This window comes from Haplochromis burtoni, unplaced genomic scaffold (genome assembly GCF_018398535.1).
Source record: "Haplochromis burtoni strain Fernald_Lab_line unplaced genomic scaffold, NCSU_Asbu1 Contig_13, whole genome shotgun sequence".
NCBI lineage: Eukaryota > Metazoa > Chordata > Actinopteri > Cichliformes > Cichlidae > Haplochromis > Haplochromis burtoni.
In genome coordinates this window covers 1,791,710-1,815,427 of record NW_024582374.1, presented here as the reverse complement: position 1 = coordinate 1,815,427, position 23,718 = coordinate 1,791,710, and the positions used below count along the sequence as shown (strand labels likewise).

Genomic DNA, 23,718 nt, shown 5'->3' with positions numbered 1-23,718 from the left:
CAGAAGACAAAATAAATTCATGCTGATTGTATTCATTTGAATGCAGATTTAAAATAAAGAAATAAATAGAATTGGAAATGAGCATGATAGGCCCTCATTGTACTGCGTCTACATAGTTGCAGGATGTTAAATGAGAATTCATACTGGTGTTTGAGAGTTTCCTCCAAAGAAGGTGACTTGATGCCATGTAGAGATGTGGACCCACGTTGCATTGAAGTTGGGGAACTCTGAAAAGTACGTCCTGACATCACCCGAAGCCTTCCTGAGGATCACAGGATCCTGGCTCTCTCTGTAGAAGACTGTCCCGGCTCGACGGTTGTCCACATCAGCCCAGAACGGCGCCACGACCCTTCTGTCTCCAGCGATTGGAAAAGCTACAGGTGTGAACTGCGACACCTCTCTCAGGAAGGACACAAGGCCATTGTTGTTAACCTGAGACGGAGGAACAGCTGGAGTTAAATCAGTAATAAACTGATAGATTTACATATCAGATTTAACCACTGTGAATTCTTTGGAGGACTTGGTGGGGTTAGCGTGCTGAGGAAGAGCTGGAGGGAGCATTTCTGACCTCACAAAATAAACAGCAGCATGGGGTGGTGAAAGTTCCCATAACGGATGTTTGCACTTTCGTGTAGCGAACAGACACTACTTTTATTTCAAATAACGACGGCAGCTGAAAAATTTATTGGTTTATTTCTGGATTTTCTTTCTTTTATATCGTTACAATCGAAACAGCTGTACTTCTAGAGGCCAAAAACAGGATCATTTATTTATTAAAAACTAAGTTTCCAAACTAAGTTTCCCTAGAGTTGCCCAGGAGAACCTACAGAGAAGACATTACATACCTAACCTGACACGTGTCAAAAAGAGCAGAGACAGTGACGCTCTTCACAGACCGCTTTGAAAGGAGAAAGCCTCATGACACAGTCAGAGCAGAGAGCAGAGGGCACAGTTGACTCTTCTGTGGTATACACGTTTAGTTGGTCTCCAGCTGCATTGGAAATAACATTAATATCAGAACTTTGTTCTGCTAAATTATCCATAATGTTGTTATATATATGTATGTATGTATGTTTGCTTGGTGCTCAGCTCAAAGTTCAAACTTTAACCCTGGAACCAAGAATGAGACAGGCCACTGAAACTAGTTCTCAGAAATTCAGGTGGACACGTTTTTATAAAATTTGTTGTTACAAATTATTATAAAGTTTGGATGAGAAATTTGCACAAAAGCTGCAATCTGCCCGTTGTTCGTGGTCACCTTTTTGAATACACACAATCACATACACATTCAGCTTTCCTCTGAGCTGTCCTCTTTTCAATTAAGCAACATGACTGTCATTAGGTCTTTCAATTGTAGCCACAAAAACACCTGGGATAATAGCTAGGATACTCTCCTCCTGAAGGGACACTGCAATAAGAAAGTGAGAAAATTAAGCATAATTTAGGAAGGAGTCTACCTGTGCAGACTTTGTGCATAAAAAAGAGTGGATCTGAAACCCAACTATTCATTAAATGACATAATACAAATGGGTCACAGTGTTCACCAGCTGGGGTTCAGAAAAGATAATTGCACCCACACAAAATGAAACTGGTGCTTTCCAGCAGTAACCTCTGTGGGGATCAGCCCACATAAGAGCACATAATTTTACAATTTATTAATTGTTGTTCTTTTTAAAAAAAAAAAAATTAAAATTAACCACTGTTCCCAGTATAATTCATGTTCTCCTGATTCCTGAAAAATGAAATTTTTCTTGGACATTAGGAAAGGTTAGGAGTTGTGTTGAACTAGTGAACCCAATCCCTGAATATTCAGTCTTCCAATCCTTGTCTATATGTAGGATCATGGTTCTCAAACTAGTGGTCCACAAAGTAATTATCTATAAGTCCATCATTTTGCTGTTCCAAACTGGGAGCACTGTAGCTCTTAAAGCATCATATTGTATCTGGATTTGTGCTTGCTAGCTAGCTGGTGAGCATGGACAAACATTTGAGTCAGTCTTCATGATCAAGTGATGCCAAACCCAAACCAGCTAAGTGGAATTATGAGAGCATCCTTGTAAATGTTCCCTGGCTTCGAAAGTATAAGAACCACTGATGTAAGGCTATTTGGCCAGCGGTAGGGGTGAAGGGACGGTCTGGGCAGAGTGCAGGAAAAACTTTTTCAAATCCCGATGTTGACAGGTACGATTAAACCTGAGTGGAGAGGAAAGTTCTGCGGGATAAAGGGCTGAATCCGTGTGAAAGGCTTTCATTCATGCATTATTTCTGTGCACCCACAGCATGAGATTCTTCCCTTCATAGCACCAACCCTGTTTCCGCTAAACCCTGGCGTGAACTTTACCTCTCTTTTAACATTCAGGCCGAGCTGCATATGACAGTGACAAAGCAACGTCAGATGGCTCAGCTCTGCTCCACGCATGTATGAAAACCATAATTTGAAGGACTTTGCTGTAAAAACAGCAGAGGAAGTTTTGTTTGGCACAGCACGGGGGCTCAGTTAATTGCCCGACCACAGCCTTCCCCTCTGCACCAGGGTGATGTGGTGAGAATGTGGCCAATGTGTGGGGGGGAAACATTGGAGCGAGTGCAGGGGCAGGGCCCGGAGGTCAGCCAGAGCGCCATCCGATACCGGGAGAAAAACAAGAGAGAGGGCACAGCGCTAAAGGAATGGAAGGACGCACATGAATTACAAACCTTGCACACCCACATGCCCACTAATGAGAGACCTGTGGTGGCAGCGGTCTGGAAGTGAATCATCTTACAGCAGAATTAGTGTAGGAAGTCATGAACACTAAATAGAGTGTATATTCTAATACTGGAATATGTTTAATCACCTAATCGAATCTCTTGTAGCATCTGGAACGGCTTAAAGAAGTGTATTTATACTTCTTTGGGTTTTTTTTAATGCTACTTTAATATGAAAATGACCTCAGAGGAATAAAAATGAACTTGGGACCCTGTTGCTTTGCATCATATCGCATTATTTTCCTGTGCTTGCGTTTTCTAACTAGATTGTACCAAACCGGAGAAGGATGTTCCTACATCACACTCGTGGGAGAGTGAATGGGTTCAAAGCCAGTGCCATGTGTTGCGCTGTAACGTGACCAAGGTCAGAGTCAGACCGAAGAGTGGTGCGATCATTCAACCTTGTAAGAAGCATCTCTCGCCCCATATTTCTTTCTCTCACTCTGAACGGTGCCACTTCTTTCTGCTTCTTCCTAACGCTCTTGTTATTTTTTGGGAATTCTTTGCCGGATACATCCAGGATTTTGCTTGGGTGGTTTTCTTTAGAGCTGAGCAATTTATGTAGTAAAATAAACTTTCATCTGGCTTAAGTCAAGCCAAAGCAAACCCCTAAATGAAAAAGGTGCCCATGGATCGGCTCAGGAAAACATTAGTTTTCCTTGTCAGAAACGGAGGTTTCACAGCTACAACCCTGTCCAATTATTTGACGAGACCAGAGGAAGTGACTGCAGTCTACAGTCTGTGCACTTGGCCTGTAACTCCTTAGCCCCGGCTCACCTTATGCTACAAAGAGTTTAGAGCGAGGCAATAAATCCTGTCGACAACTGCAGGGAAGCACTGAAATGCTTTCACAGAACGGGTGAAGTGGAGGGTTGGTGTAATATATACGTAAAGGCACTCAAATAAAGTCTTAATTTGTCAGTCATACAGTTAAAAGTGCAAGAGCTTAAAATGACTTCTATCAAGGACCTCGTTTGTCATCTACAGGTTACAATCAAGCAGCAATCTTTTGGGATGAAAAACGAAGCCATAAATTGCAACTCCATGAGTGCCCACTTGAGGCTGACTCCAAAAGTGACCCAGTCCCCATAGACTTCCATGTTAAAATGTCTAATTTTGTGGCAATTGTGTTCCCATCCTGGGAAACATAAAAGTTTCATTGTTCTCCCTCTTCTACATTGGGCTTTTTTAAAATACTAGATACTGGAGTTAGTCACTTCTGTCGGCAACATAACCAAAAATGATGGCAACCAAAACACCAGGATTAAAGTTTCAAAATGCAGAGTGCAAAATCAGCTGCTGACTTCACACTTTGTGAAATATCCCACCTTCAGAGTCTTTTTTTCTTCACATTCTGCCACATACAAAACCAAACAGAATACCAGCACTGCTAAATATTCTTCTAACAAAAATCAATTACTGAGGAAGACCATACACAGTATAAGAGATGGATGTAGCTTTACAACTGCATTCTTTTTAATGGCCTCCAGGGGCTGATACCTGTGGCTGGAAAAAGATTCCAGTCCTCTAGAAGTCTATGGGATAATGTCCCTCAGCCCTGACCTCAATAAACACTTTCCTTTGAGTTTATGGCCTCATTCACTTATTTCGGGTCCATCCAACCACCCATTTTCTCCCACTTATCCAATTCAGGGTCGCTGAGGGCCTTTACCAGATGTTAATGGTCAAAAGTCACAAGTCTACTGTGGGGATTCATATAGAGTCATGCTAAATGGAACATAAAGTCTGTTTTGTAAATTTTGGCCATTCTGTGTCAGAAAGGACGATAATCCAGAAACAGATTAAAACATTGTTAGCCAATGAGTGCGCGGGTCAGAGCCCTGTGTCGCTCGTCACATTCATCTTGCCTGTGGGCAAAGTAAACGTGTTTCGCAATGAGTCGTCATCAGTGCAATCCAAACAATCAATAATCTCTCACTGTTAGAAGACTTTTAGGTTTGACACTTTTATTCATGATGTGGTTTGTGTTTATAATGCTTTTGTAGACAGTTAAAAAAATGAATGTGATCAATATATACATGTATACGATTCTTTAGTGTACTGTAACATTTTAACACATTACTTTTTGTATTTTGATGACTTTTTCATGATGATTAAATAAATCTATATTTTTATGATTGCTTCCTGTCATGACGTTTTTCGTGAGGGCCACCATAAGACTGATTGTGCTCTATGTTTCTTGGTGTTTGGACCTCACCCGTTTTTTTGTGCGTGTAGTAGATTTTTTTTTTTACATTGCTTTAATGCAACGTGTTTGTCTCCACACAAAAAAATATTAAGAGACAGTATTTTTTGGGGGCACTTGACACGTGTACGAGTTGGAGTCGAATCTGTTGCTTTGTATGTACTGCCAAAGAAAAAGCCTACATTTCGTTCTTACATACAGAACTGTATTGTTTTATCCTGAGTGCTGGGAACACCCAGACCAGGCATTCATCGGGCAATCACCACCACACACTTGACCTTTGTGTAGTGCATGTGCAAGAGCACGCAGGCATTGCTCAGTCATCACGAATAAAAGTCCCGAATCTCAGAAAGAATCACTGTGGCCATAACTAAGCAAATACGAGATGCTTGACTTCTTCCAACAAAACTAACAAAAGTTTTTCCTCATGAGCTGAGATTGATTAACATTGTTGGGACATTCCTACACACACCGGTGAACAGTGGGGCATTTCATTTATTTTTGGGTCATGCATTACCTGTGAACAAATAAATACTCCAGCTTTGCTGTAGCTGAAGTACTCCCATTGTGAGTAAGTGTTAGTTTTAGAGAAATTTCCCTTAAACTGCTTCAAAGTGGCATCAGCCTCCTCCACTAACTCTCTGCAACAAAGAGAAGAAGTGTATTCCCAAAAGCCCGATTCTTTAAAAGAGCATCATTCACTTGAACACTTTAAGATGTTTTTAAGTATGTGCAGAAAAATCGTTTCCATTGGAGGATGAACTGCTTCTAATATAACACACATCTCTCATCCTACACATGCATGTAAAATGCACCCATGCAGAGTACAAAGAATAAAACTCTACGCACACATCTTTGGGCCATACACGGTGGTGAGTGAAACGAGTGAATGAAACTGCACAAAGTGTTGGTGCTCTTCAGAAGACCAGATCAGCACTAGCAGATGTGTAATCTGTAAAAATACAGATATGCTGTAGAACGTTCTCGGTGGAAACATTTAAATGTACTGAAATGTTGTTTACGTGCATTTATTTCCAGTGACAGTCTATTTAATCCACTGAAAGACTTGGGACTTTTTCCACTATCCATGAGAGTTTCTCTCTGCACTAACTCCCTTTGATCGTGCCCGTCTATTCTCACATCTGCTTTTAAACTTGTGTTCTTTCCTCTCTGACCTTGGATGTGCTCCTTCGCTGTGTTTACGCCGGTCATCCGTAAGAGTAGTTAATCCATGAAACGCATTGTTTAGAAGCCCTCTAAGATTCTTTGCAGATACATCTGCATTATGTTAAAGTGATTGGTCATTTCTCAGATAAAGCAGCTGGACAGTTCCAGGGGGAAGACCCCTGCCATGTTATCTGAGGCGTGGGAGGAAGGGAGGAGGGGAGGGAGGACCCGGAGGAGGAGAGAAACATGAGAAAACTCCCTGACACAGACCGTAACAGAGGGACAGCCTGGTTACGAGGCAGAAATGGGACTGGAGTGGGACCAAGTCGGTATCTTAGGTGACATTAAAAGTATCTGTAAACAAGCGCTGCATGGCTGTGATGATCCTTAAATCTACGGAAACTCCTGCAAACAAGACGTCCTGGTTCAGAAATACGCTCCGAGGCATGTTTACTGCTCAGCAGAATCAGTTATGATAATGAAGCGTGACAGCGCCCACAAACCATCTAAAACCAGTCTGATTCTGCAGCTTCCATGTAGCCCAGAGGCTTGGAACAAAGTCCTGGGAGAAATTATTCATACAAATTTACCCCTTTAGTACTCACTGAAATATTACCTGTTCAAAGCAGCTCTCTGGTGGCAGATATTGCCCTGTGGGCCGCCTGCTTTACAGCGCATGTTAAATGGATTCAGGTGAGGTTTTAAAACAAGCGTGACTGTAATTTCAAGTGGTTTCTATAATTTGCTTTTGCTTTCTCTGACCTCAGAATGAGAAGCAAAGCAAGAGCCACAGGGTATCACATCACTACCAACACAGCACATTTTTCAGATTTAGATTGTTATCTCTCTATCAGATGATAATTCAGTCTAAGATCAACAAGCCAAGCAAACAGCAACATGTCTTATCTTGTCTAATTTCACTGCAGAGTATCAGTATTGTTAAAGGAGAAGTGCCAGCAGTTGTGCTTGTAAACATCGCGTCTCTGTCTTTACGCTGCGTTTAGATGCAGGAGAGTTTTACATTTTTCCACATGAGGAGGCTGACCTCACCGCTCGTGGCGTAAACGCTCAGATTAGAAAAACAACCTCTGACCTTGCCCATTGTTGCCATGGTTCCTCAGCCTCCCTCGCCCAGTGTTTGAAGAGGGAGGAAGGGGAGATATGAAGCGCAAACGCAGATGCCTCACCACAACAGGTGGTGTTGATTTAAGGGAGTTCTGCCTTTCCATGCGCTGGAACCGAACCCAATACATGACAAAGGCAGATCAAAGGCTGTTTCACTGTGCTGTGCGAAAATCCTTGTCAAACCGTTGGGCTTCCTCCCATGAGTGCTGTTTCTCTCTCTCTCTCTGCTGTGCATATTTTCCCTCCGCTCTCTCGCTCCTTCTGAAAAGAGAACCACTCACAGATGCTGCGGCGACAGTAAGAACACAAACTGTCACTTCCTTTAACAGCTCTTTGCAGATTTATTATAACAGGAGTTACCACTGTGCTGCTAATAGTTTGTCTCTTGCTCTGCCTCTGTGCACTCGAGGGACCTCAGAGTGCAGAAAGGGGCAGATGTAAAGAGAAAGTCACAGAGGAGTATGATTACACCCGTGAGGGGAAAACGCGATATTCTACATGAACGTATACAAATTCTCTGAGGGTACCGCAATGTAGTATTTGGCTGTGTGCCACATCTCAGCTCCCTGAGGCTCTTATACGATCCACAACATTTCAGATCCAATTGCCAGCTACCAAGTGCATGCACACTCATAACCAGTGATTTCAAAACACATCAGCAGAAACACCCTCCTCTGTACTCACATAGAGTCCTGTGTGCCTGTCTCCAAAGAAGGGGAATGCAACAGAGATCTCCAGGAGCCCGGAGCCGCCGTCATCCTGAGCAATGGTCTGGGAGTCCCCCTTGTCCCGGCCAAAGGGGTAGAAGTCCTCCAGGGGCACAGCGGGTTCCACGCCGGGCAGCAGGGTCAGGAAGAAGAGGGTGCAGAAGCAGGGCAGCAGGGCTTCCAGCACCAGCACCATGGCCTCAGCCACCCAGGGATGGAGCTGACAGCAGGCACAGCGGAGGAGAGGGAGGAGCGCGTACACCTGAGGCAACAAGAGCAGAGCAGAGCAGAACAAGACAAGACCGCACGTTCTCCCTCTGAATCCTCCTCTGACTGCTCTCTGGTTCTCCTCACTTGTCCTTCAGTGGTGAACTGGGCTTCTTGTGTGAGACAGGGGAATACTGCAGATTCCTTGCATTCTGCTTTCTGCTGGGCACTGCATGAGCTACACTCTGTCTCACTGAAATTAAACGAAGGAAAGGAATGAAAGAGGGGGAGCAACCTGATTCAGCTGAGATTTTTTTTTTTAAAAACAATCCAGTGATTTGGTCCCTGATAGTCAGCTTAGAAATATCCTCAATAAAAGCTCTATTCTGCTTGCCAAAGGAGTTCTTTCAGCTTTGGCCCCACCTCCCCCACAGGGATTCACTACCTTGCATAATTAGCTCCTTCTAGCCAATAGCTAGAACGAGGCCGGTAACTGGATAAGCACTGGGCGGATCTATGGTAATCAAAGGGCTGCTTTAAAGAAACTGACAGGATTTTCCCCTTTCAGTGAAACTCCTGCTATGTGACACAGTGAGAAGACATGTGTGTGAACTGTTGGGGAAATAAGTGTGAATTTAAATGGAAGAAAATGGAAACGGGTTACTGGTGTTTAAGATACTCAAAGTCAGAATGAAAACATGCTACTGCGATAGTTCAGGGTTGTGGATGATTACAGGATAAGTGGCAATGAACTTTTAAAGGATCATGAGGAGTGCGCACCTATCTTTGACAGAAATCTATGGCAACAGCGACAGAAGGTCATTCTCTCACACAGGAAAACAAGAAACACTAAATTCACAAATGCTGTAAGAGTGCAAAACTCACACGTCGTGAAAGAGCCAACACTATTGTGAAACTTTGAAACTGCGCTTTAGTTTATTGAAAATAATCAAAACTTCTGCACCATTAGTACTGATTAAGTCAAACACCACACATGATAACATTCATTTATTTAGTCTTTTTGACATCCTAAGAAAAAATCTTTTAAAATCTGCAAATGACTATTCTAAATATTTGGATCTGCACTCATATATATTCTTACTGGGATTCACATGATCAATATGACAAATGAGTTTGCAAAAATAAAATAAAAATCTAGGAAAAAGAAGAAAGTATGAACCAAGAAAACTGACACAGCATGAGCAGACTTAGAAACGCCAACTGCGGTGAGTCAGAGGAAATCCTTAAAACAATTTGGCACATCCAGTTCACTTATAAACAAAACGCTCTTTGTTTGTTGTTGTTGAGTTTTCCTTTGGATTAATGTAATCCTGTGTGCACATGTGCGAGGTGGGAGCGAATGCAGGAGTGGGTTTCTCTGTATGGAGATGTAGGTTGAAACGTAACGCTGTTGGGAAGCAGCCAACAGAGGCGGAGGAGCACGCTCTCACTCTCACTACACGCCGGGCTGAAGCATCTGATTGAAATAGGCCTGTCGTCTTCTCGTCTCCTGATCGAGCTGCTCTTTGAGCGCCAGCAACTGCAAAAAACCCCAGATAAAATTTTAAAAAAAAAAACAATATCTGTAATCACACAGAAAACATTCACAGGTAGATTTAAAATACCTGTTCTTCGAGGCCTCTGACTCTCTGTCGATGTGCCTTCTCCCTGCTCTCCAAAGCCTGCTCTGCCTGAAGCTGATTGTCTCTCAGACGCTCCGTCTCCATATCCAACTCCTGGTGGTGGCGTGCTGTCACCTCCAGGAGGCGGTGTGCGTGAGCATGCTCTGACTGGGAGATGTGGGCCTGAGGACAATTCAGAAAAGATTATGAGACTGAAAACACAGAGAGAAAAGGTCAAATTCGGGTTTTTGTGTACTTTTAGTGTCTCCTGGTGGGGTTCTCTGATCACAAATTTTTACAAACACATTATTTGGAAGGCAGCTGTCTTTAACTTCTGCATTTTCTGATTTACACATCTCTTTTGTTGTGTCTTTATAGGCTGCTGTCAGATCCACTGACATTTTGGCTTCTTTATGGAAGACACCGTCTCTCTCTCTCTCTCTCTCTCTCTCTCTCTCTCTCTGCCACACCTGAATGCCACAGCTGTACAACATCTGGATCCTGTTCCAGAAACCACAAACTTAGACTTTAACTCCTGAACTTTGAGATGGGAAAGTCTTCTTCTTTGGGTCCAGAAAGGCTTAACTGAGTTAGCCCAGTCAACTCTATATGTATGTACATGTACATGAGTATGTACATCGTAGGTCATAACAAGACTGACCAACCAGTGGACAATGGATGGTATTTATCTCAGAAACATCATCTTAGAGTCGTTTTAATTAGGTTAGTCAGGTGAGTCATTATTTAAGCACTTAAAATTACTTTTTGTTTAATGATAAAAACATGCGACGACGCTGTAATTTTCCTTTTCAATCTACTAAATGTCTTTATGATATTTGCTGTGAAACTGTTTGCTGGTACTGCTTGTCCTTCAATCCTTTTACAATAAAAATGTTCTGATGAGTTAATGGACTCTACTTTCAGGTCATACTAAGTAAAACATGAAGTCCATTTTGTAAATTATAGTTGTTATTAGAGCCAGAAAGAAAGATTATCCCGGGTGTGTGTGGTGTGTGGTTTCAAAGTCAGATCCAACCCTTGCTCATCGCATTGAGTTGACTACACTAACCAATCAATCTTTCATACTGTCTCTAGCAGCGATGGAGTGCACAGAAATGACTCAGTGTCAATTAAATTCAGTATCTTGAAGCGATGACAGCTGAAATGATTTTTTCCGTTTATTTGGAGTTTTTAACATTATCATTACGAACACTAGAAAACTTTAGATTGTCTGTGATAGATGAAGGAAACAGGATGCTATGAGAAACAACATAGCCATTAAAAATGATGAAAATATAACCATAATTTCAGTTGCTGGAACAGCTGGATTGTTTGAGGATTACGTATAGATCCTATAAAACAGTTTGTGCTGCCAGTGCAGTCCCTGCTCGTCCTCTGCTGTAATCCTGGAGCTTCTCACCTGCAGAGTCTGCATCTCGTTCTGTTTTCCAGCCAGCTGCTGCTCCAGGCTCCGCACCCTCTGCTCCAGCTCCTGTCGTGCTCTGGCGACAGATGCTGCCTCCTCCTCCTTCCTCAACCTCTCCATCTCCACCTGACAACAGCACGAGGGTGACATAACGTGAACGACTTTACCATGATTGTTCTGCACCCGTGTGCCTTCCTGTAATCGGTGTAGCAGAAGCCGAGCACAGAGCCTCTCGGTTCCCACAGTCCACCTCCGTATTTCCCTCAGTTTGGGATGACTTTCTACAGAAAACAGAAAGCTCAGGAAATAATAACACTAAACTACAGAATAATAAAGGCAGTGTTCAGTATTTTTATGTGTCTTATATGTCTTCACTTGGTCCAGGAGCCTTCTGACCAACACTAAACGTGGATTACTTCAGACCTGGCTGCTGTCACACAAAGGCTTCCAGCAGTTGTAGAATTTGCAGTCTTTAATTACATTTAAAGCCAATTGTGGTTTGGCTTCCTCGTATATTACAGATATTTTACCTCATATTCAGCAAAAATATCTTTTAGGTCCACTGACCAAAAGCAGAGTAATACTTTAGGGCCCGGGTTTAAAAAAAAATTAAGATCGTGGCTTTAATGCCTTGTTTCAGCTTTTTGCTTTTTAGTAACTGGGATTCATTCTCAGTATTTGTCACTACTGTTCTTATTTTTTTTACTTTTATGTTGATTTATGACATAAAAGCCCCAAATAATGAATAATCCTCTTTCATGCTTATTTATAACTACAGCATCTGTGTTTTCCCCTGTGTTTGTTAAGGCTGGCAGCTTTATAATATTAGGTTTTGTGTGCCACATGAAGAAGTTTATCTTCTCCGCACAAGTAAAACATTTTTAACAATCAGTGTATTTTAACACCTGACTGAAATCTCGTGTATACTGTGTCTTGATCGACTGACTTTAACATTCCAGTAACCCCACACACGTGCTGTTGTGATATTTTTAATTGTAAACATTATAAATCTGTCAATTTACTTTTCTTACAACTTTTCATAGTTTTCACAGGAACCGGTCCACTGGTGTGACGAGGATAATGGGGATTTTGTGTAAAATATATTTGTGCATTCGTGCATCACGGCTAACAGAACTACAGAAACATTAAGAGATATTAAAAAGTCCACGTTTTTTTGTTCGTTTGACAACCAGAGCAACCAGAGCTCGGACAAACTTGCTGCTTATTTGGAAAACTGTTTGTTGCCCAGATACCCAAATACTATCTCCCTGGTACTGGTCTCTGTTTGGATAAACAGTTGGTAGCTTTCAGAGGCGGGTGTAGTTTCAGGCAATACATCCCTTCTACAGTGGAACAGTATGGCATAAAGATCAGGTGGAAATATGATGGATTTGGATAAAATGGCTTAGATTCCATAAATAATGACATTAGAGTATTTTAGAACATCTCTCATAAATAAAGGAAACTACACTGATACGAGAAACACAATCTTAAAAAAAAAAAAAAAAAACTTTACTCAGCCATGTTAGCTCCTAAAGTAAAGCTTTGGCCCTTCAGGGTTTAATAAGAAGTAAAGCAACTAAAGATTATGGATGTTTCTCCTGTTTTGCATTTTTGGTGATCCCTTGTTTAAATAATAAAGTTTATTTGTATAGCACTTACCAAAATGTATTAGTTTTTAATGCTAATTGTTACAGGTTTTATTTTTACACACTGACACAACAGCCACACAGAATCTCACCGAGCTTTCTGAATTTCGGGGAGAAAGCTGATAAGTGTAATCAGTGTTTGAAAGCACTGTGCAGCAGGCCAATCAGCTCACCTTCTCCAGCGCCTTTCTAAGTGCAGATTTGTCTTTACCAAAGCGTGTCACCACCTTCTCGATCTCAGCTCTCTCACTCTGGAGCTTTTGCAAGAAGCTCTGGAGATTGGCGACCTTTTCTTGGAGTTCTTTCTTCTCTCTGTGCAGCTGCTGGGAGGTTTGAAGCTCAGCCTCCTGCTGTTGCTTTAGGCTCTGGGACACAGTTAATCAACCACACATCAAAACAGTGTCTTGACCTTTGTACCTGTATTTGCTTACACTTCTACCACTGTGACTCACCTCCTTTAGTGTTCTGTTATGTTTCTCTAGCTCAGAAATATTAAAGTTTGAGTTTTCTTGGACTCTTTGAAGGTTCTGGTTCTGCTCTGCGAGCATGTGGTTCAGCCTCTTACTTTCTGAAAGGGCATCTCGTGTTTTATCCAGACGTTCCTATGGACACATGCACATCGACAAAAACACAACGCAATGGATCACCTTTTTCACGGAAGGACCCTGTCCAGTAAAGCATTTAGACATGGTCAAGATGACCTGCTGAAGTTCAAACTGAGCACCAAAGTGTAAAAGAATGATGATTTAAGATAGTCTGAATGTTGTTGGGTTTTGACAGGTGGTCTAAGTATTTCAGAAACTAATGAGCTCCTGGGATTTTCCCATATAACCATCTCTAACATTTACAGAAAATAGTCTGTAAAAGAGAAAATATCCAGAGAGCGGGGAAAAAATGACTTGTTGATGTCAAAGGTCAGAGCAAAATGGCCAGACTGCTAATAAGAGTGCAGAAGTAACTCAAATAACCCCTCTTGATACACTTTGGTCGCCTTACTAAACATATTCATTTGTACCTTCCAAATCTAAATCAGTGTTTTTGAAAACCTTTTGTGCCCAAGTTACACCAAAGACAAGCCAAACAATTCAAGGCACAGATGTATTCATTTCTGTGCAAATTAGCCTCTAGATCATGTGTCATATCCATCAGTTTCTGTTTGGTTTTTGTGAAAGCCCGTTTGTAAAATGTTTTTGCAAGAATACTCCACTAGCTTACATCTTGCCTTCATCTCCGTATCAGGCACAATCAGAGTCCAACCAACAGTCTTGTTGCCTCTGGTTCAGAGCCAGCTCTCTTTTGAAGTTTCTCTCAGAAGGGACATTTGGTTTCCAGGTGCTTCTTTCACTTGTGGCACCATGTTAGCAAATATTAGCAAATATTAGGACATTTACTCCGACAAATGGCTGTTGAAATCCCCTGTTTGGTTGAAGTCATGACACTTTTACTCTTTCTTTTATTGGGTACGCAGACAGAAGATTTTTAGCCAAATGAGTGAATGCAGAGTATTGATACATTATCAACAATTCATTTATTTTAGCGCAGTTGGACATTGCGAAAATTAAATATCAGTGTCACAAAAGGCCAATCGAATCGAAAGATCAACTTAATTTCACTTTTTAATTTCCCATTTAACCCAATTTCAGTCTTGATTGCCACGGACCATTTAGAATCTTTTAGACCTCTAATCAACGGATAAAATGCTCGGTGGGATAGATGTAGTGCCTAATTTACTGCTCAGATTTTGACGAGTTTGAATGAAACCACATCAGAGTAAATAAAAAATATGCCAGAGCTGATGAGGCCAGCTAAAACATGGGAGTTGTTCTCCTGCTGGATGGAGGGTTCAGGTGAGAGACTGTACCTGCAGCAGCCTTCGGTCCTGCTCGCTGGCAGTCAGAGCCCTCTGCAGCTGCGTTATCTGCTCCTGCAGGGCTCCCGTGTTGCTCCTGCTGTCACTGAGGGTGTTTGACAGTTTGTGAATCTGCTCTCTCAGCTGACTCTCATGCTGTTCAGCTTGAGCCAATGACGTGGCCAGTCTCTCCTCACTAAACCTCAGCGCAGCGCACCGGTCTTCACTCTCACCCAGTTTTCTCCTCATGTCCGTCAGCCTCTCCTGTAATGCACCTGCCTCAGCATCCAGCTCTGCCACTCTCAGCTGGGCCCTCTGCAGCTCGCCTTCGAGAGCACGTTGAGAAAGCTCCAGACTTCTCACCCTGCCTTCTGCTGCCTCCAGAGACTCCTTCAGTTTCTGCTGTTCTGAATTTGAACAAGTTTCTAACTGTTGAACAACCTCCAACTTGTCCTGTAGAGGGAGAAGAACAGGATTTCCTCAGCCTCAAAGAGGATGCTGTCAACATTTCTCTCAACAATATTTTGCTTTTTACGTACCTGAAGTGCTCTGGATTCAGCCTGAGCGGCTTGCAGACTAGCCCTGAGCTCCTCTTCAAGGCTTCTCTTCTCTCTCTCTGTGCAATGTGCTGCTTCTTCCTGCAGGGAAAGCGAAGTGTGTGCCTGGTTCAATCGTTCTTCCACGTCTCGTTTTCCTGAAAGAATATATGTATCTGTTATATATGTAAAACATATTGCTTGCTTAGGCAAATAACTACTGCTAGTTTGTGTATGAGTGAAGAGTTCAGTGGGTTTTTACCCTCCTCTAATTGCTTCAGAGACTTTTGTAGTTGTAGTAGTTGGGAGGATGATTTATCCTGACTGTCTTTGAGTTCAGTCACATGCTGAGTTAGACTGACTACCTGAGCCTTGGCTTCATCCTGAGGAAAGCAAAGCCATTATTTAAGTGAAAAAAACATGACTATAATATCAGAGTTTGAATCATTGAACTTATAATCAGTTATTAAGATTTTTAAATATACCCTGTCTCTTTGAGCATCTGTGAGTTCTTGCTGGAATTCCCGCAGGGCTGTATTGACTGATTCCAAGTCTAGCTCTTTGTCTTCACCATAGGACACGGAGAGCAGAGATCCATTGGCCACACTCTTTCCTCCTGACCAGACACCACACTCATCGATTCAACTTTTCAGAGAGAAACATGGCACCATGATGCCCTATTGTAAGACCCAACTATACCTTTTGAATAGAAGTGGCTTCTCCAAGGGGAAGGAAACCGTCTTCGTGACCCTGGTTTGTCTGAAAGCCTCACGTGGTTGATGCCAACAGTGCGGTGCAGAGCTGCATACAGCCCCGCCAGCTTGAGCTCCAGGTCCCTGCATTTGGCATCGCTCACTTCCAGCTGCTCCTCCACGCTCTGGGCCTTGTTTTTAGCAACACCAACCTGCATGGAGAGTTCTTTGATTTGCGCCCTGGCATCTTCCAGTGCTGCCTCCAGCTGGGCGGTGGTTTCCCTGTGCCTCTGGTCACTCTGCCGCTGAAAAGTTTCTTTTTCCTGCAGTAGCTCTCGGTTCTGATGCTCCGTGGACTCCAGCTCCATCACACGACGCTGTAAACCTGCGACCTGTGCAAACACCAAGAAAAAATCAGCAAAACTAAATATGGTCCATCATGTGTTAATTACATAAAGTAGAAAATGTTTAGCAGTGTTCATGTGATAAATGCGATAAACCAATAACAGAATTTGTAATCTATTATAATTTGAGGACACAGCTCGACCTAATAAATTAACAGGTTATTAAATGCTCCTTAACCAAAACGTTAAAGAGACCAAAATCTCACTACAAAATATGTTAATCTTGTAAATGATGATCAGATTATCTTTTTTTTAAATTTTTTTACATCTCTACATGTATTTGAATCTTTAACTGTTTAACTGCAGCATTAATAATGTGAACATAAATTGATCTACAACACTGAAAAACTGTCATTTAAAACATTATTATTGATAACTGTAGTTCCAATCATGCTCCAAAGGATTTTTAGTGGCCTAAATGTAGCTGTGTAAATAAAAACAACATGGCTTTAAGAAGTTCATCTGTTTCCCGATGACAAGCTTGTCGACTTCACTGATAGAGCCTCAGAAATGAGAAAATAAGGAGTAACAGCAATTGATTAATATACTGTGGAACCCTGACCCTTCTTTATAACCCACTACATGTCAGAGAAATAAAAACAAACTTTCCTCCAACAGCAAATGTTTAAGTTTTATACATCAGGCTTTTCTCAAATGAAGATGAGGGTGTCCCTTTGCACTTGTTTCTAGAAAAACGCAAAAGGGCATCAGTCTCACGAGTAAATCATAACATGAAACCCACAATCCTGTCAATTCTTTCTATTTATTTTCCATTTGGGTTTAAAGGAAGAGTTTCAAAGATGCAGACCACTTTAAGTGATGGGATCCCAGCAAGCTACATGTGGGACAAAGTGTGTTTTGGTGGGACATAGTTAATGCTGAGAGGTATTTAGCATCGGGAATAAGAAATATAGAACTGTTCTTCTATATTGGCCAGTGGATTCAAACCCACAACCCTCTTGCTGTGAGGCGATAGCCCTAACCACTGTAGCAATGTTGCATGTTTGCTTATAAAGAAATGAAGTTACTGCTGTATAGCTCCAAAATATTCTGAACGTACAGGTTTTGCACTTTTTGCAGACTTGCTGTTACGTGTAACTTATTTTTTTGCTTCTATTTTCACGAGTTTATTTTTGATCATTTGTTTTCAGATTGGTTTTAGATAATGTGGAGATGTTTTATGTTAAAACCGTTCTTGGTCCGGCCTGTTTCAGATCAAACTGGAGAATATATTGGCCATTACCTAAAGTGGTTTACTGAGCTTACAGACTGGTTTATATGTAGTTTGAAAAGGGAAACATCATCATTAATCAGCATTCTAATATATCATAATGATCATCAATTTATTCTGGCATGCAGAATACACACATCCACCCGATATTCACTTACTGCTGGAAGGGGTCATGGGAATTTAGGGACCCTCAATGTGAATTTATGGGACTGAAGAGCTTGAATAATGAATTTATAATTCAATAATTTGCTAAAATGTTGAGCAACATTTGGATTTTTCAAACCCACTGCGCAGTAGTGTGTTATGGTTCATGCTGACTGTCACTGTGTGAGTGTGACATGTGAGGTATGTTAGCCAAGGTTGAATGTTTGCTCTAGCGTGTTGTTAGCATACTAACTCCCGGAGGCCTTCTACCTCGTTTAGCACCGCTTCCCTGCCAGCTTCACACTCCAGCACTCTCTGCTTGAGGGTGAAAGCCTCACGACGTGCCTCCTCCTCCTTCTGCTCCTCCTCACATACCCTGGCCTGCAGCTCTCGCAGTTCCTGTTTCTGCCGGATGTTCTCTCCTTCGAGGACCTTTACCTGTTCATGTCAGCACAGCACAAATTACTCCGATATAATTCTTCATTTCAAATAAATCAGATGGAAACCAGTGACCTCAGTCATTCTTCACCTGTCTGCGCAGTTCCTGCAGCTCTCTGCGCGCTTGTAGACGAGACTTCTCCAGCTCTCTCATGCCGCTCCGAAGAGCCGTTGCCTCTTGTTGCATTGAGCTCCTCTGCTCCTCTAAGACGGCCACTTTCTGCTCATTCTCCTCCACAGCTCGTCTCAAACTAGTCAAGACGTGGTTAATATTTACACAATAAAAAATATGATAAACATCCACTGTTGGTAGACGATTATAGCAACGTGCCTTGCGTGGCAGCCGTACCTGCTGTTATCACTTTCGGTTCGCTTGACGAGAGCTCTCAGCTCCTGGTTTGAGGCTTGGATGGCTTCTTTCTCTCGGGTCTCATTACCCAAGAGCCTTCTCAGGTCAGCAGCATCTTTGCGTAACTTGTCTCGCTCCTGTGCACAGCCCTGAAGCTCTCTGTGAGCCTCAATCAACTCCCTTTGCCCTTTAAAACGTCCATCCTCTCCCTCCTGCAGCTGTTGACGGAGGCCCTCCAACTTCATGGGAAAGTTACAGAGAATTAAAGGCATGATGTATCAATAAAGAAAATTAGAGGGTCACAAACAAGAGCAAGAAAATGAAATAAATAGTTTAGAAACACTGAGCTTTTTTCTTGAGTTCTTCTCGCTCCAGCCCAGAATTTATTTGGTAACAAAATCCTCCTGCATGCCGACTTAGGATCGGATAATGCATCATACCCTCACTGTTTGAAAGCTATTCCTCAACATCTCCTATTTTAAGCATTATCTGCACTATCTCAAAATACTCTCTGACCTATATTCTGTTTTATGGCAACATTTTGTGTGTTGTAGTGAAAGAAGAAGGGAGGCCCGAGCTCAGCGGGGCACGCATAAGAGCCAGTTGGGCCTTTAGCCAGGTGCTGTCTCTCCCTGTCTCCTCTTTGCAGCTCACGGTGCGAAGAGAGCAACATGATAAACAGCAGCCCCCCTGGTGAAGTGGTAGGGGAGAAGGACGGAGAAGAGGGAGGACAAGGAGCAGGATGAGGAGGAGGAAGAGTGTTATGTTTAGAGGCCACACAAGATGGTTCGTCCTTATAAACTCTAAAGTGAGAAAAAACAAGCCAGTGCTGATCCAGCCCAACTCTACTTTATTTTATCTGATTTTTTGGGGTGCAGGGCAGTGGAGGAGGCAGAGAATATGAGGGCAGCAGTGTTGTGTTATGCGGATGGGAGAGGGGGACCCGGAGTCCCAGCGGAGCCAGCCTCTCGCTGCTGTGACGGAGAAAATAAACACTCCACCGCCGGCTTATTTATACAAGGGGTTAACTTAAACTTTGATTTGATATTATGGTACCAGAGACCGTATCCTCCTCTTTCTCGTTCTACCTCTTTCCCCTTATCGTTCTTCGTCTTTCATGCTCTTCGATTCTTTGTCACATGTCCTCACTCCTGCTTTCTGACATGAGAATCCTGAGATGGGATTAGTGAAAATAATCAAACAAGGAAGCGAGCAGGGGTGGCCAAATATGACAACGCTGCTGAAGCCTAACTTGATATATGGTAGGGAGGGCCGGCCAAACCTCAAAACTCTTGTGCTCTGGCTCCACTCATCCCCATTCACTATACTTTGACATGACTAAGGAGACAGCACGAAGACAGGGTGACGCTAAATTTTGCTTCTTTTTTAAATGAAACCAATAAGCCCCACACAGATAAACAATCTCCTTTTCCAGGAAGGCCAAGCTTTTAAATCATGGCATGGTGGGGCCTTTACAGCTCTGCAGTTACATCTTAATGAGGTGAGTGTGAGCTTGTTATTTCACTAAAACGCCCAGCGACCCTGTGCTTGGATTTCTGACCTTAAGCAACCCTGAGAGATGAGATTTACGGCTCCCTCATTTGGCTCCGAGAGGTATGTCACTGAGCCAAAATTATAGTCTCTAATTGCACTTTAATGTTTATATTAAGGTCAACAGAACCAAACTTTTCCCCTGTGGACTTGACAGGAAAAGGACACAGAAACTGCGAGCTGAGTAGAAATCTTAAGAGAGGACACCGCACCACCTTTCCTTGCAGGATTTGGCCCAGTGCACGCTGCACCTGATGGCACCCTGATGTTAGCAAAGCTCTGTGACACCAGCCAATGTCAACATAGGCTTATGGTAAATGGCTCTCGCTTGTACTGGTACAAATTGGTGCAAACTCTCCCTCACAGCAGAAGCAGATGAAAGGTCTCCCATCCAATGCCAAGCCAAACAAACTAAAAGTTTCCGAACCATTTCTGTGACACTACTGTACAAACCTGTGCCAATTTAGTGAGAGCCAACTGATACACCATATATTTAAAAAAACAAAAAAACAAGAGACACGGTACCTTCCTAGATATTATGTGGTGAAAGTATAATCACAGAAAACAAGTCATGTTTCAGGGTCCTTTGGTTGGTACCTGTGGCTGGTATTTAATTCACAATGATTATGTATTACAGTGAATACAGATTGGTCTGATCTACGATACTCGTGAGAATAAACTCAAAATAGGTTAAGTTAAAATCTTACATCAACTTTTTTTAAAAGTTCCCACCTCGTGTTGCGCATGCTCTCTCTGCTGGTTCAACTCTCTGACCTGCTCAGTGAGACTCTTTTTGTCACTCTCATGCGAGTTCAAAGACTCTTCAAAATGCAGCTGCAGTTCGCGCAGCTCAGACTGCAGGACAGCCATTTGGTTCTGCAGCATATGAAAACACAAACCGGTCAGCCGAGTTACAACACGGCAAGGAAACGTGAACAGAGCCAGTATGCTCCCGTCATATTTTTACCTTGTCCTGCTCCTGTTTGCGAAGTGATTCCCTCTGCAGGCGTTCCATATCCATTTCCGCTGTGGCCAGGTCCTCTCGCAGGGATGCTAGCTTCTCTGTGAGGACAGCCTTCTCTGCCTCCATCTGAGACAAAGCCTGATCAAAACACACTGCGAGGTCAGAATCATTCATACGTAGCTCAGAAAAAGAAGCTGACTTGGCCACTGGTTCTTGGACAAAAAGAAATCGGTTCCACAGTTCGTACTTGTCATTTACTGTCAGTAATTTTTATATTGTCCTAGTGTCTGCACTCTTTCCCTGTCTTTGTCTCCCTCTGTCTTACCAATGAATTTGAACCTTTGTCTTCCTCATTTCCACTTCCTGGTTTACTTTAACTATTGTTTTTCTGTGCTATTCTCCTTTACTTTAAGGTCCTTTCTTCATGTTTCCTTGATTGCCTTCACCTGATTGTGTTTTTCCTCCTCTCACTGGTTATACCTGCACGCAACCCTGTTTGAGTACATTTTTAAAATGCTTGTCTCTGTCAGGTTTTTTTCATTTTTCTGTTGTAACTCATGCTTCTTCTGCTTTCTTTAGGAATTGTATTATCTTCCAGTCCTTTTATATTTCATCTGCAGATCTTCTGCATGCTCAGAATTACGATGTCGTCCCCTGGCCTACCTTTAAATACACAAACATTTTAAACATCACTGACAATCATAAGAACCATAAGAAACCTGCAAAGACCACCTCATGTACCTGCTGCTTTTCATTCTCAGCCTGCAGGAGACTTTGGCCGAACTCCTGCTTCAGCCTGGCCAGCTCTTCTCGCACCTGCTGCAGCTCCTTCTGGCTGTGCGCACGCAGCTCCTCACACTGTCTGCGCAGCTGCTCCTCGGCCTGCTCCCGCTGAAGCATCAGCTCTGCACGCTGCTGCTCCTAAGGACCAGCAAACAGACACTTCAGTACAATTAACAGATTAATAGACAGTGAGACCAGCAAATTCAAAGTGCACCTTCTGCTGACGTTCTGCTTCGAGCTGCTCTCTGTGAATTTGCTGTTTGCTGGTCAAAGTCAGCAGGGTACTCCTCTCAACTTGAGCCAGCTTTTCCTCCAACTTACTTCTTTCTTCTTTTGCTTGTGCACATTGCCGTTCAGCATCTGCTCGCATCTGAGCAGCTTCACCTGCACAGGTAAATACATCCATGTACCTCAGTTGCAGACAAACTTTAAAAACCACTGATGTTACAGAAGCAGCAATATTTTATTCAGTTTTTATCAAAGAACATGCTAGCTTAATGGCACTCATTTGTAGACCCAAAGATCTTGAGGTGCAGTGGACAGAAAGGACAAACTAATACAATACGAAATGCAGCGTAAGTGGATGTTACATAAAGCTAGTATAAAAGTGGAACTTGGCAAATGACGCTAAACATCTTCTTTAGCTTAAATTCAAACTTAACTGTTACCCAATACCTAACCAAACACTGACCATGGACACCACAAGCGCCACGCTTTACCACGGTAAGTCAAACTAACCAGTTTGAACTGCAGCTGTTAAACTCACAGAAACTTAAATAAAACCTTTAAGAAACAGAAACTCATTATCGTTCAATTTAAGACCTTTTACACTATCTCTGAAAAAAGTGGTAACATTACATGCAAGCTTTAAATGTGTTTGTCAAATATCTCTTGTTGAGGCATGTTTACTCTTCAAAATAACCTTTCTATCTCTGAGAGTGACGTTCCCAAACATAACATTTTTCAGTTACAGCAGGTTTTTTGTTTTTGATGAAGTTTGAATAGTTTAATTTAGGTTTACCTGCCACTTAAAAGAAAAAAAAATTATACTCACTCCCGTCCTGTGGTACTTGTTTTATAGCAAGAAAAGAAAAATACCACATCTGCAGGGGAGTCTAAAAGGATGTGTGTGAAGTATGCAGGCGTGACCATGGGATAATATTATTTTCTGATTTGTTGAGCAAGTGTCTCCATGGCATCAACTGTAAGCAAAGCCAGACTGCGGCACAGAGAAAATTAACTTAATTTATAATAATATGTATTAAACTGCCTATCAGATATAACCACTGATCAACTAAAGCTGCCGCAGGGCTGTTCTGGATCGTTTCAGTTCACTTTAACCCCTGCTTATCTGATTCATGCCTATGTGTGTGCAGAGTGGTGAGACCCTGGTCAGCTGAGAAAGCAGCTCCAGTGATGCTGCAGCCCAGCTGTTGCAGAGCTCACAGCTGAAATATGGATCTCTTGTGGGTTGCTGGAAAGGCTTCACGGCCGGGGGGCTTGGCAAAGAGAACAGTGGGGTCTCTGAGGGAGAGGGCTACTCACGCGTCAAGGCCTCGTTAGCTGAAAGCAAGCCGCGCCTCTCCCCCTCCAACCTGGAGCGCTCGGCCTCCAGAGACGAGGCAAGCTCCTGGCTCTCGAAAAGGGCGGTCTCCAGGGACTCCTTCTCTGCTCTGCAACACAGTGGTAAAACGGTCTGAGTGCTGAAAAAAGACCTTTGAACCTTTTAGGTGTAGAAGGTCATAAAACCCAATAATCCATCACAAGCGTAGTTTCCAAATAAAACCATGTTACTTAAAGACTCTTGTTACACGAGACTCGCTACGCTTTAGAAAGTAAAATTTGTTTAAAAAAGTCAAAATGACCGTAAATACCCGACGGCAGTTGGTTTTATTTAAACAAACACACAGAGATACACCCATG

General features: G+C 42.5%; 2 protein-coding genes across 5 annotated transcripts in view; both read right to left on the bottom strand.

Moving 5' to 3' along the window:
• The window catches only part of sned1 (sushi, nidogen and EGF-like domains 1), a 31,558-nt gene extending 23,023 nt beyond the window's left edge, over positions 1-8,535 (bottom strand). The window contains exons 1-2 of the mRNA XM_014332840.2: positions 7,928-8,535; positions 145-432 (exon numbers count right to left, since the gene is read on the bottom strand). Of these exons, the coding sequence (XP_014188326.1) occupies positions 145-432; positions 7,928-8,146 (507 nt within the window). The 5' untranslated portion in view covers positions 8,147-8,535. The remainder of the gene's footprint in view (positions 1-144; positions 433-7,927) is intronic.
• Positions 8,536-9,073: 538 nt separating this feature from the next.
• The window catches only part of crocc2 (ciliary rootlet coiled-coil, rootletin family member 2), a 44,876-nt gene continuing 30,231 nt past the window's right edge, over positions 9,074-23,718 (bottom strand). Inside the window, exons 18-35 of one of the 4 annotated variants that reach the window (XM_014332847.2) lie at positions 23,341-23,468; positions 22,010-22,179; positions 21,754-21,933; positions 21,016-21,150; positions 20,781-20,924; positions 18,498-18,736; positions 18,240-18,399; positions 17,981-18,148; positions 15,939-16,323; positions 15,725-15,855; positions 15,502-15,622; positions 15,243-15,397; positions 14,716-15,156; positions 13,307-13,456; positions 13,028-13,219; positions 11,200-11,331; positions 9,783-9,962; positions 9,074-9,697 (exon numbers count right to left, since the gene is read on the bottom strand). In XM_014332847.2, the coding sequence (XP_014188333.1) occupies positions 9,614-9,697; positions 9,783-9,962; positions 11,200-11,331; positions 13,028-13,219; positions 13,307-13,456; positions 14,716-15,156; positions 15,243-15,397; positions 15,502-15,622; positions 15,725-15,855; positions 15,939-16,323; positions 17,981-18,148; positions 18,240-18,399; positions 18,498-18,736; positions 20,781-20,924; positions 21,016-21,150; positions 21,754-21,933; positions 22,010-22,179; positions 23,341-23,468 (3,295 nt within the window). In that variant the 3' untranslated portion in view covers positions 9,074-9,613. The remainder of the gene's footprint in view (positions 9,698-9,782; positions 9,963-11,199; positions 11,332-13,027; positions 13,220-13,306; positions 13,457-14,715; positions 15,157-15,242; positions 15,398-15,501; positions 15,623-15,724; positions 15,856-15,938; positions 16,324-17,980; positions 18,149-18,239; positions 18,400-18,497; positions 18,737-20,780; positions 20,925-21,015; positions 21,151-21,753; positions 21,934-22,009; positions 22,180-23,340; positions 23,469-23,718) is intronic. The other 3 variants (XM_014332842.2, XM_014332846.2, XM_014332844.2) reach the window with 3 other exon arrangements.